We start from the raw sequence: 13,010 nt of genomic DNA, 5'->3' as shown, positions 1-13,010 counted from the left end.
CAAAATTTTTTAAAGTACGGTTTCGAAATCAGCACTAAATTGTGCTTCAAAAATTTTGGTCGTTGACAGAAGTTCACGACTTTCATTTTATTTTGTAAACTAGTGTTATTAACGTAGTTTATTTCTTGAGATATTTTTTCTGGAACTACATCCCCCCCCCCCCCCTGCCCCCCTCTGGCTACGCCCATGCCAGACCCAATAATATTAATAGCTAACTAGAGAACATATATTTACTTTCAAGCAGTCCACAAAAAATGTAGTCATTTGGGATGACCTTTATCATTTTGAATAATTTTGAGTACCAATGCTATAGAAATGCCATTAGACTGTTTGCTATGATGACAAATATTTGGCCAAACAAGCCCGACAAAAGGCCAATTCAACGTGAATCAAGGCAATCTTGAATGAATGTCGGACTACAATGACAAACATTTGGCATTACGACAAACAGTCTAATGACACTTTAATATAGACATATTTAATCAAATCTAGCAATGTTTGAAAAAAAAGGCCTCAATAGATTATTTATTTCAATAAAAATATCGGGCCCAAAATCATACAAATAAACATAAAATCTTACCTCGTTGAATGGTAATCCCACACTTTTGCTCGAGAGTACAAGTCGGCGTAAAGCAGTTCTTCCAATTCTAATCGATAAGAAAAGAGTCAAAATTTGAATACAATTAATTCATTGTTCAAGAGGAATGGTAAAACTTACGTCGCAAATTCCTAAATCTACTATACATCGTACAACATCAAAAGTCACTGTCTATTCTACCCTCCCTATAATACACGCCTATCTATGTTTAACATCAATAATGACTTTAAATAGTTATAAATAGTGTTTATAATATAACTTATTACCCTTTCCAAAATACACCGGAAGGGTATGACCAGAATGGATTGGCTTGTGAACAGTGGAGTTATGTTCCACCAAAATATCCGCTAAATTATAACTAGGTACGATGCACAAAACACCCTCAGGAATAATATTTTCTAAACGCCTGGAAAACGCCGTCCTCCTCCAACGCCGCGGACTGGAATTCTCATAATTATTGTCCCGTTCTCAATCGAAATCCCGATCGTGTTCGGTGGCAGACGAGTAACTCCAAAAAGAACTTCGTGTCATTCATGTATGTATCGGTTATACTTATCTTCCTAATAGGATGCATTGTTTCATTTTCCGGAAATTCAGTCTTACAGCAATTTCCGCGTGTCATCATCCGCAATGCCGTACAACTCCTGACGCAGGCTTCTGCAGTCATCGATGATGAAGCTGAATGTGAGAATGAAAGAGGTGACGATAAGCGAAAATTATTGTGCTATCTTAATTAACGGTTGATTAACCTGTAAAACAGTACGGTGAGTGGTGCCGTGACTAGATGCCAGATGGAGTGGGCGTCCAGTATCCAGAATATCGGTGGGAAGTCGTGAACCTCGAGCAACAGCGAGGATGTGGCTAGTACGATAAAGAGGAAGCACTTCCATACGTAGCGGCGCTTTCGGCGCTGTAACAGGCACCAGAAAATCCAACCGACGGCGCCCGTCATTCCTGCGGTTAGATGAAGAATATGTTAGTAAATACTCAAATTCTCAAATCTCATGGCTCATCTAGGCTCGCAAAACTCAAATAGATCTTCTGCCTAAACATCATAAGCTTTTAGGCCATCAAGTCCGTCAGAAACTCAATCCTCAATCCAAGAACCACAACTGCTATGAACTTAATATCACAGACAAAAAACTTCCCATCGTTTCCTTTTTTAACGGACTGTTCAAATATTCTGTAGTTTGCTAATCTCTCGCTCATGGCGCTCGCATCGTTTTTGTTCCTGTTTGACGTTTGCTTACTACCGCCATCTACTCAGTGGGTTTGCGAAACAGCGTAAGTAGCATTGGTCGATTACACAGCGCAACATTTTTTTGTCTCAAGAGCAAACTTATGTGTCTCCGAAGGATTTTGGGCTGCTGAATCCGAATCCGGGCTCAGATTTGCTCTAACACCTCACAATTTTGAGCTATACCTCAATTTATAGGGCAAAAAATGCGATTTTGGGCTTTTTTGACTGCAAGCCATTAAGCTTGGAAATATTTTTTTAAGCAATCAAAAGGTTAATTGGTCAATTAACATCTAAATTAACGACTCATGCAAAATATTTCGTTTTACCTAAACAAATTTGAAAGATTTAACCATTTTATGTTAGTATGAAAACTTGCATGCAACTTTTGGAGGGTGATTTGTATGGGAAATATCGTACCTAACATAAATCGCTTAAAACTATCAAATTCGATTTGTTAAAATGAAATATTTTGCATGAGTCATTAATTTAGATGTTAATTGACCAATTAACCTTTTGATTGCTTAAAAAAATATTTCCTTGCATAATGGCTTGCAGTCAAAAAAGCCCAAAATCGCATTTTTTGCCCTATAAATTGAGGTATAGCTCAAAATTGTGACGTGTTAGAGCAAATCTGAGCCCGGATTCGGATTCAGCGGCCCAAAAGCCTTCGGAGACACATAAGTTTGCTCTTGAGACAGACCAAAAGTTAATTTTTGTTACGCTGTGTTATGCTTTAGTGATGATGATTTTAATCATACTTTGTTCCAAGTGATACGTCTGTTTGTCTGTGTTAATACAGGTAATCTTCGATATAGTGTACCCTCGATATAACGAATTCGATATAACGTACATTTTGCTTCGATATAACGTGCAAAATTGATTTTTTTTTATTTTTCCTAGGAATAACTAGATAAACTACGAAATTACTCAAATGAATGTTTTGTTGGGGGTGATACACAAATTATGTCACGCTAAAATCGATCTTTTTCAACCCCCCCCCCCCCTCCTCCCTATGTCACACTTTTTGTATGGGACCTCAATATTTTTTGCAAGGGTCGTCACGTTCTTCATAACCCTCCCCTACCCCCTAAGAGCGTGACGTAATTTGTGTACGGCCCCTTGCAGCATTAGCTTTGTTACCTCGAATTAGCGCAATTTGTGTAAAAAGTTAGTGTACGTTATATCGAAGCAAAATATACGTTATATCGAAGCACAAAAAACGAAATTACTTTTTCGTGAAAACTCATGTTTTTCATTATTGGTTTTGTGAATTTCACCGAAATCATTGTTTGGGGTTAATTTGACGTCGAATACATCAACACTAGCATAAAAAAATATTTTTTTTTCTCTGCTTCGATATAACGAACAAAGAGAAAAGTTTTTTATACGTTATATCGAAGAGTACCTGTAAAGTGAAGATTCTCACAGTGTAGGAACCTACCTGTCACAATATTCGCCTTCATGTTATACGCATAATCGAACCGTCCAACGCTTAAATAAGAGAAGTGGTTGATGAAGAACACGATACATAATAAGCTGAACAATGCCTTCAGGTATTTAGACCTCCGATGTATCATTCGCATAACCATACAGTAGAACGATGCCAGCACCATCGAATACGCGAAAGCATAGTCAAACAGTTCCGTGATGGGAAAATCCCGCGAATGGAACACCGTTGACCAGATCCACGCGTTTAGGCAAATATACGAAAATGCATGCCACAGCGTATACATCGGACTGTCGGGCCGGACTTCCCGTCGAAATTTCTTCAACATTGAATAATGCGTTCCAAAGTTGGTCATCGAGAAAAAGACCGATGCCGGTTCCTGTAGGCCGAGCAGCCGCACAAAGGGCCATTTCCCGTAGAACTGCGGTGTGGTCCAATTTCTTTTTAGGAACGCACTCGTCGTTTTCCACATGCAGTCGTAGCCGCACTCGTCGTAGCATGTCCACAGCAGAAGTTTATTGATCGAGTTTTGGCTGCCGGGCCGTTTGAATGCCAGTCCGGCTGTAATATAAAGATAAAAACAATACGACATCAATCATCTGATTTTACTCTCCATTAGCTTAGAACTCCAAACAGGATGCGATTGAAAAAAGAGCAAGCAAAATAGTAGCGCTAAAAAGTGAAATTATTCACAGTACTGAACTTCGAACAGGACTTGTTTTAGAAGCAAGCTGTGCTAAAGCTAGGACTCTCAGGCAAATGGAAAAAAGAAATAATAAGCTTGTGCTGTCACCTCAAAATGATATTTTGTCGCAACTATTCTGTAACACATTAAAACAGTACTTACACTTGGTGCAGTTTTCCAGCACACAGTTCCTCAAGCAATTTTGAAAGAACTGGCTTTGATCCCCGGCGGAAGCAGCAATCAACCGTACCAGGAACAATAGCAAAACAGCAACCACCACAACAGAGCGTAAACTTATCATAATGCCGGTCCAGAATTGATTACAAGGTTTATCTGGATTCGTAATAAGCATGAACCTCGACGGCGCCAACACTGCCCACTTAAAATGCAAGATCAATATTTTTAAAATTAAAACCATCCACTTCCGGTTGTGGTGGATGTTTGCTGTTGCTGCTACTAGCGCTCGCACTGTTGTGGAAACATATTAAAGACCGGGACACCACCTACAGACGCGCACTATTGAAACTAAAAGGACACACAATTCAGCAAGATTAATTCTGCTAGTAAATCAAAAAAATGCACGACCAAGACAGAACTGGAGCACGGCTAATTGAATCGAGACTGGATGCTTTTTGAGGCAAGTCCGTCTCCTGGTCCTGGCTGCAAAGTTGACTGCTGGCGATGCGTCCCGTCCCGAATCGAATCCCGGGATGAATGAAATGGGAAAGCAAAACAAACTTGCGTAAAAAATGTCACTGTGAAAATCTTATAAGAATCGATGTTTTTCGTTCATGCGATGTGTTTTGTGGCACGGTTAAAAATATTTAGGAAAACATTCAGGAGATTTTTTTTCTTTTCACAAAAATATTTTAATCCACACGGTAACAGAATTCACTCATTTTCGAACTATAGAGTGGGACAACACAAAAATGAGTAAATTGCATTTCCAGCTCTAGCGCTGGCCTAAGTGCGAAAATCTCATCAATGGGGCACTTTCGGTGTAGTACTAGATTTGTAGTAATGAGCTGAATTTTAATATGGTGAGAAGATCAGTGCTCTGTTTCTGCAATGAAATGGTACAAAAAGCGTGGGTATTATGATTCCTTACCTAATTTGATGATGTTTAAGCAAAACTTTGGATAACTATGTTGTTTATGTTGCAAGAAATGGAGAAAACAACAACACTGTTACCCGAAGTTTTGTTCAAACAGCATCAAGTTAGGCAAGGAATCATAATACCCACGCTTTTGCACCATTTCATTGCAGAAACGGAGAATTGACCTTCTCACCATACTAAAATTCAACTCATTACTACAAATCTAGTACTTCACCGATCTGTCCTATTTAAACCGTATAATATTCTTGAGAATGCCAGGAATACTATACAGCTTGAACTAATTTTAGCACTTAGCCCAGTGCTAGCGCTGTAAATGCAATTTACTCATTTTTTTAGCTGTTTAGTTTGGATTAGATTTGTGTGAATTTTGCTCATTTTAGAGTAACTTTTTCTTAGCGTGCATGCACCGAGAAAAAAATCTACAAATTTCGTAACTGAGTTCTCCATTAAACATAATCCTGAATCCTGATTCAGTCAGTCGATAAATAAATCAGCGAATTGGGTTGTTTAGTGAATAAAATTTTGCTATTTTGTATAGCCTAATCGAAAGAGCTCATTTTCCGAGTATAACGTGATTTTATTGGATTCCAATCCCTTTGTTTTGATGGTTAAATTAACAAAACAGTTTTAATTTCCGTGGATAAAGTTACAAAACAAAAAAAAATCTGAAATTTTGGAATTCGACTAAATTTTGGGCGGAGAATCCGATTATGAAAAAAATCGGATACACGGAACTACAAATTGCTGAGTTTTCGACGATATTTAGATAGCACGAAACAGTTTTACAGTTTATAAAACGGAAAATTTAGAATAACTTTATTGAAAACGTTTTTCATTGCACGTTGTTACACTTTTTCATTTTTCTTTCTGACAGTTCGTTTAAGCAACACAGATCTAGACGGTCAGATGACGAACTTGTTAATAACAAAGACTAAACCTAGACTGTTCGCGGGGTTGGAAAGTCTACCTGACTTCTACACTCCTCCTCTTTCCAAGCCCATCATTCGACAAAGCTTTTCAAACTGACTACGACTCAAAGGTTTTGTTAAAACATCTGCAACCTGTTCTTGCGAAGGCACATACACAAGATCTACTTCTTTTTTCCAAACATTATCTCTGACCATATGATACTTAACATCTACGTGTTTAGATCGCTTCGTTTCGGGATTCTTTGCCATGAACAAACAGCCCTGATTGTCTTCCAGAATGGGTGTCGCATGTTTCAACGGTACCTCGATATCAGAAAATAACTTCTTCAACCACAGAGCTTCTGAAACCGCCGACGCAGCTGCGACGTACTCTGCCTCAGTTGTTGACAATGCCACCAATCCTTGTTTCCTTGAAGTCCAACTTACAGTGTTGCCGTACACCTCGAAAAGAAAACCACTTGTTGAACGACGGTCATCCACATCATTCGCCCAATCGGAATCCACGAAGCCTTTCAACGGTTGAGCGTTCGCATCCCTAGTATACACCAACTCATACGACGCTGTCCCACGAAGATAGCGCAATACTCTCTTTAAATAGTTCCAGTGAACAGTTTGAGCACAGTCCTGAAACCGGCTGAAGTAGCTCACCGAAAAGCACAAATCGGGCCGACTTCCAAGCATCAAATACATCAAACTACCAATCAGTTGCCGATACTCTGCAATTCCTTCAACGGATGTGTCTGGTCTAGATAGCTTCGTGCCTACTTCCATTGGTGTAGCGACAGGATTACATGATTGCATATTGAAACGCCTCAAGATACTTTCAGCAAACGTAGACTGGCTAATAGCTACTCTGCCCAACTCCCGGTCTACTTTGATCTTCATTCCCATGAAATACTCCAGGTTTCCAAGGTCATTCATCCGAAATTCAGCAAGTAACCTCGACTTTAGCTCCTGAATGGCAGTTTCGCTGTCCCCACAGATGAGGAGATCATCTACGTACAACAAAAGGTAGATCGTCCCATTCTGGTCCTTTTTAACATACAGGCAGTAGTCTGCTTCGGATCGCTTGAAACCCAGGCTGGTAACGAATTGATGAAAACGGTTATTCCAGCATTTTGGAGACTGGCGTAGACCATACAACGACTTTTTCAATTTCAGAACTTTTCCATCGCCAATACGCACTCCCTCAGGTGGCTTCATGTACACCGGCTGCTCCAAGTTTCCATGCAGAAATGCAGTGATAACATCCATGTGACAAAACTGATAATCAAACTGAATTCCTACCGCTAACAGAAACCTTATTGTTGCTAGTTTTGCCACCGGCGCATAGGTTTCATGGAAGTCCACACCCTCCTGTTGCATGAATCCACGTGCCACCACCCTGGCTTTATACCGATCCAGATTTCCATCCTTATCCAATTTCTTTTTGAAAATCCACTTCGATGTTACGATCTTCACCTCCGGAGGCTGCTCGACTACGTCCCATGTTTCGTTTGCTTCCAGCGAATCCAGCTCCTCCTGAACTGCATTCATCCAGCATTCTTCATCTTCACGACCTTTGATGTTTTTATACGACAACGGGCCACCATCGTCACCAGTATCAACCAGCATCGCTGACGCCTCTGTCTCGTAATCCTGAAGCCACACGGGTGCTCGTCGAATACGTCCACTGCGACGATTCAAATCCAGCGGGTCACCGTCCAAATCCAGATCCTCGGTGCCAATATCTGTCATCGACCTCTCATCTTGAATCGTCCATCCATCCGACTGATTTTGCTCTTCGTCCTCAACAAGTGTATGGAATTCGCCAATTGATGACGTCTCACTGCGATCAGCTTGTTCGATATCAGCTCCAGGGTCATTGGGCACCGCATCTGCTACTAACTCCGTATTCATCATTGTTTCGTCAGCTTTCGACCGGATTTCAAATCCACTATCGCCGTTGTCTGCTTTACGCGATGACGCAGGAAACACGTTCTCGTCGAAAATCACGTCACGAGATAGGTGCACCGTCCTTGTGATAGGATCCCACAAGCGGTATCCATTGATTGTGTATCCAACCATGATACGCACATCGCTTTTCTGATCAAACTTTCCGCGTTTTTGTTTGGGAACATGTGAGTACGCCTTACATCCGAACACCCGTAACCCTGACACGTCAGGCTTCTGGCCAAACCAGGCTTCAGCAGGTGTTACTTTTCCTTGAAGCGCTGCCGTAGGGCTGCGGTTTGTAACAAACACTGCAGACATTACAGCTTCTCCCCACATTTCTTTGTCGAACCCGCTCTCAAAAATCATCGCCCGAGCTTTCTCGACAAGAGTTCTGTTCATCCTCTCGGCTATCCCGTTCTGTTCGGGTGTATAAGCCATTGTGTACTCGAGGATCACACCGGTTTGCCGACACAGATTTCTCATTTCCTTTGACACATACTCCCCCCCATTATCGCATCGCAGTCTAGACAGTTTCAGTCCGAATCCTGCCTCAACCATGGCCTTATATTCCTTTAAGCATTGCAGAACTTCATCCCTAGAAGCGATTAAGAAAGCTATCGTAAAATGGGTACAATCATCAATAAATGTGAGAAAGTACCTTTTTCCATCCCACGTTGATGGTGTGATGGGACCACACACGTCAGTGTGTACTCTTTCCAACGGGCGACTTGCTCGTGTCGTTCGAGTTCCAAATGGGCAACGAAAGTGCTTGCCCATTATGCATGCTTCGCATAAGCCTAGGGAATCTGTAACGGAGAAATCGATACCATTTACCATCTTGCTCTTGGCTAAATCGCACACATTTCGCATACCCAAGTGGCCAAAACGTCGATGCCACAACAAATTCTTGGCCACAGCTTGTCCTTGAGCTGCATTGATTTCTTCAACATTCATCTCGAAGGAAACCTCGTACAAATCTTGGCAGCGGCTCCCGACGGCAAATAGGATGTTTCCGGACCAAAACTCTACTTCGCCATTTCGGAAGATCACTGTAAATCCAGATTTCTCCAACCGGCTGACGGAGAGCAAATTGTGGCGAAGTCCAGGAGCGTAAAGTACGTCCGAAATGTCGCATCGGTATTCTTTGTCCTCAACGTGGCTTACACAGGAAATAAATCCGGCCTTTGTGACAACGATAGCTTGGTTCTCCTCAGCGAGCGAAACGGGATAGGGAGTTTCAAGTGTTTTCTGCACCAAGAAGAAGGTATCCTCGCTCACCATATGATCCGTACAGCCTGAATCCACAATCCAACGTATATTCCTTGCTTTCGGATCAACCGCAGCTTTTCCCAAACTTCCACCAGTGCAAAACGCAAATGCTCCACCGGGATCGTCCTTTGGCGACGCATCTCTTCGCCTTAGCTGAAAAACTTTCCGGGTGCCGGACGTTGCTCCACTGTTTTCTCCTTTTCCTCCTTCATCACTAAAGTTGCACTGATTGGCCTTGTGGCCTGTTTGTTTACACTTCCAGCACCTTCCCATGAACCGCTTAGTTTTACCCAAGAATGCTGCTTGATTCTGGTCCTGCTGATTCCAGCTGGAGTCTCGTTCGCTTCTCTTCAGTTCTTCGCTGATTAGCCTCGCTTTGACCCTCGTAACTGTCAGACTTCCGGGATCGACAGTTTCCAGCGCCGTCACAACACTCTCGTAGGATTGAGGAAGGGATAACAACAGATGACTTACCGCTTCCGGATCACGCACATCCGCCCCGGCTCCTCGAAGCTCATTGACAATCGAATCAAACATTGAAAGATGCCGCTCCATGGAATCACCATCCTTAAACTTCAAAGAAAGCAGCCGCTTGCGAAGGTACATCTCTGTCACCGCTCCCTTTTTCTCGAACACATCACAAAGAGCTTTCCACATCGCACTCGCAGTGGTTTGTAGCCGAACATATTCCAAGTATGAATCCGCCAGACATTTGACCAACAAACTCCGAGCCTTCACGTCTTCCAGTTTCCATGCCGCATCAGACAACTCCGCCGCCAATGGCTCGTTCAGCACATGTTCGGACAAGTTCCTCTCCTGCAGCAGCAACATAACTCGAAACTTCCAGCTCGCGAAGTTTTTCCCGTCAAACTGCGGGTACATCACTTTTTCGGCCTCCATGGTCCTGGGCCCATAACCTGCTGAGTTTTCGACGATATTTAGATAGCACGAAACAGTTTTACAGTTTATAAAACGGAAAATTTAGAATAACTTTATTGAAAACGTTTTTCATTGCACGTTGTTACACTTTTTCATTTTTCTTTCTGACAGTTCGTTTAAGCAACACAGATCTAGACGGTCAGATGACGAACTTGTTAATAACAAAGACTAAACCTAGACTGTTCGCGGGGTTGGAAAGTCTACCTGACTTCTACACAAATCAACCCAAATTTAAGTTCTTTTGACGCAATCCCGCACCTCCGTGGAATTACTCAAATTTGCGTCAAACTGCGATAGTGGTCACTAAATAGTTCTCATTTCAGGCCAAACATGTCTAAAGGTCCAATCTGCAGAAGAGAGGCTCTCTTTGGTTTCTCTCTCTTTCGTTAATATATCAGCTGTTTATTTGTATTATGATTGTCTCCTTGCAGTGAACGATGGTCAAAACAATCGTCTTTTGATTTGTACTGCAAAAATAGTTTAAAAGTGTACCATTACATTGCAATAATTGAAAGAGAAAGTGAACAAAGAGAGCCTCTCAAATGCAGATAGGACCTATTGAAATGTTTGGCCTGATTTGATCGCGGCAAAAAATTTCACCCAGTGGTAAGTTATTTTCACCCAGCGGAGACCTTATTTGACGCAAATTTGGGTTTAGTCAAGATAACCCAAATTTGGCTTCTTCCACGGAGCAGCACGCATGTGTCGGTGCTTCTCTCTTCGTTTTTGACAACATTCGCGTGGGGCGAGGGGGAAAACAACCCAATGCTGAGTAAAAACTAAAAGCTGTTTAGCCAAATTTGAGTTTTTTAAACTTATTCCCTGGGTTAAAATATTTCTCAGTGTACCCATTAAGAACCTAACACGCTTAAATAATTCTGCACAGTGCATGAGTAACCCTTACACACTTTCCGTCATATCGCTTGCAAAGCCGGCAGAATGTGTGAAAAAAATGTGTACACTGAGAAACCAAACTACTCTTTAAAGGGTAGAAATGTACTCTCTTTGAGAGTAACTAGGTGAACTCATAAAAAGAGTAAAAGGCCTGTACTCTTTAAAGAGTACAGGCCTCGTACGTCAAACCAACGGATAAATTTTACCCTTTTTTCCAAATCGAAACGCATAGAAAAAAGGGTAAATTTCACTCTTTTTTTTCATTTTTGTAGAAACTTCTCTTGAATTTTTTAGATTTTGAAGAATTAAAAAACAAGAAACAACGAGAACATACAATTATGTAAAAAATAAAATTTTATTAATCAACAAATCCCTTGTCTAGTAATTTTACTGTAAAGTTCCGCCCGATGCCATGACGCTGCAACATGAGCTGATGAAATCCTTCGAGGTAGAATGCAATGGCCGGAAGGAATACTTCTCGCCAACCTGGAGAGTAATTTGACGAGATGCTTCGCTCTGAAACATCCTGAAACAGGTGTCTGGAACTTTCCTTCTGTGTTCGAGATCTGGTCCCCTTATGCCTTGCATGCAGAAAAATCCTCGAAAGTATAGGTTTCTCGTTTTCTCCAGTCTTTTGGATATTCAATCCACTATCTGACGGGATCCCTGCAAAGGAGTATATAATTAATTAATAATAAACCGTTTGAAAAGCTGGTAAAATAATATTTCAAAGCAAACTTACATTTTAACTGTGTCCATCTTGATATCTCCTTGTTTCTGGGCGCGAGAAAAATATTATAACACGATTTTCACCCATTAATGGGAATGTGCTCGAAACATGCAAAAGAGCAAAAAATACCCTTTATTGAAAATTTTGAAGTACTCTCTTTTTTGACAGTTTCATATATTTGTCGAAAGAGGGTATTTTTTACTCCTTAAAGAGTAGAGCTGGGTTCGCAGTGTAAGGCAAGCTCATGCTATGAGTTGAAGGCACCTTACACATTTTTGTGCAAGCCATCTGCGGTTGACAAACGCTTGGAGAAGGCAATGTTTGTTTACTCCGCTGAAATAACTGCCATTGTGGCCATTGCTGTCGAACCACAAACGAAGCACAATTCGTCTGTGCTCTTACGTCTGTATAAATTCGTCTGTGGTCGAACGCTGACGAGCTGTTTCTTGGCTTCTCAGCAGTAAAGGCACAACTTTTTTGTGCTTAATTGTGTAAAATCATTATTTGTGGATAAATTACGAACCAATTAGCCCAAAAGTATGTCTTCATGTGTTATGTGCTGCTAGATTAACGTTAACGACCTTTCTGGCGAAGCGGATTAGGAGCGAACTTCGCAAATTTGCATTCGGTTCTGATCCGGTTTGGTGGAAGGCCGCAAGGAAGCGATAACTTTCGGCATTCGCGAGCTCCGCAGCGAGCTCTAAAATCAATTTTGATATCGCTTTAACATATTTTTGAAGCAATAAGGGAAGCGTTTTCTCAATGTGTAACTCTCACACATTCTTCAAATCAGCTCGCAAACGCTTCGATGTGTGACAGTTACACAGACCGTTTCGATTCAGAGGCATCAACACAAAAATGAGTAAGGTCACTTTGCACAAATTTAGTGTGGTCTGGAAAATATGCACAAATTAGTGATCATCAGGGAGGGTGCAGGCACGTCAAACTCGAACAAACTACGCCTACCTAACATGCATCGAGCGGGCCTTCCCAAACAACACAATGCGATTTCGCGGGCCACCCCCATCGACAAAACAAACATTTCCAAGCAGGATTCGGCTAGGCTTCTTGTCGCGTTGCCAGTCACACTAACACACTCGCAAAAGATGAGCAGTAGGCCTACCTTGCCGCATGCGGGTCCCCTGGTGATCATTACACATTTCTGAGTGGACCGATTTGAGCGTGTAAAATCACATAATTTTGCATTAATTTATTTACGCGTGTATG

At 41.5% G+C, this 13,010-nt stretch overlaps 1 protein-coding gene across 2 annotated transcripts; it reads right to left on the bottom strand.

Moving 5' to 3' along the window:
• Window positions 1-672: 672 nt before the first annotated feature.
• LOC109420257 (post-GPI attachment to proteins factor 3) lies at window positions 673-4,696 on the bottom strand. Of its 2 annotated transcripts, XM_029869916.2 has the most exons (5): window positions 4,556-4,696; window positions 4,133-4,495; window positions 3,280-3,846; window positions 1,348-1,552; window positions 673-1,276 (listed from the first exon to the last, which is right to left on the bottom strand). In XM_029869916.2, the coding sequence occupies exons 2-5, from the start codon at window positions 4,386-4,388 to the stop codon at window positions 1,198-1,200; spliced, it is 1,107 nt and encodes a 368-aa protein (XP_029725776.1). In that variant the 5' UTR covers window positions 4,389-4,495; window positions 4,556-4,696; the 3' UTR covers window positions 673-1,197. The 2 variants fall into 2 exon arrangements, with proteins under 2 accessions (XP_029725776.1, XP_029725775.1); XM_029869915.2 differs by having other exon boundaries at window positions 4,133-4,695.
• Between the last annotated feature and the right edge of the window lie 8,314 nt (window positions 4,697-13,010).

The sequence above is a fragment of the Aedes albopictus genome, chromosome 2 (assembly GCF_035046485.1).
Source record: "Aedes albopictus strain Foshan chromosome 2, AalbF5, whole genome shotgun sequence".
Classification (NCBI taxonomy): domain Eukaryota; kingdom Metazoa; phylum Arthropoda; class Insecta; order Diptera; family Culicidae; genus Aedes; species Aedes albopictus.
Note: the sequence above shows the minus strand (reverse complement) of the source record. Positions and strands in the feature narration are given on the sequence as shown.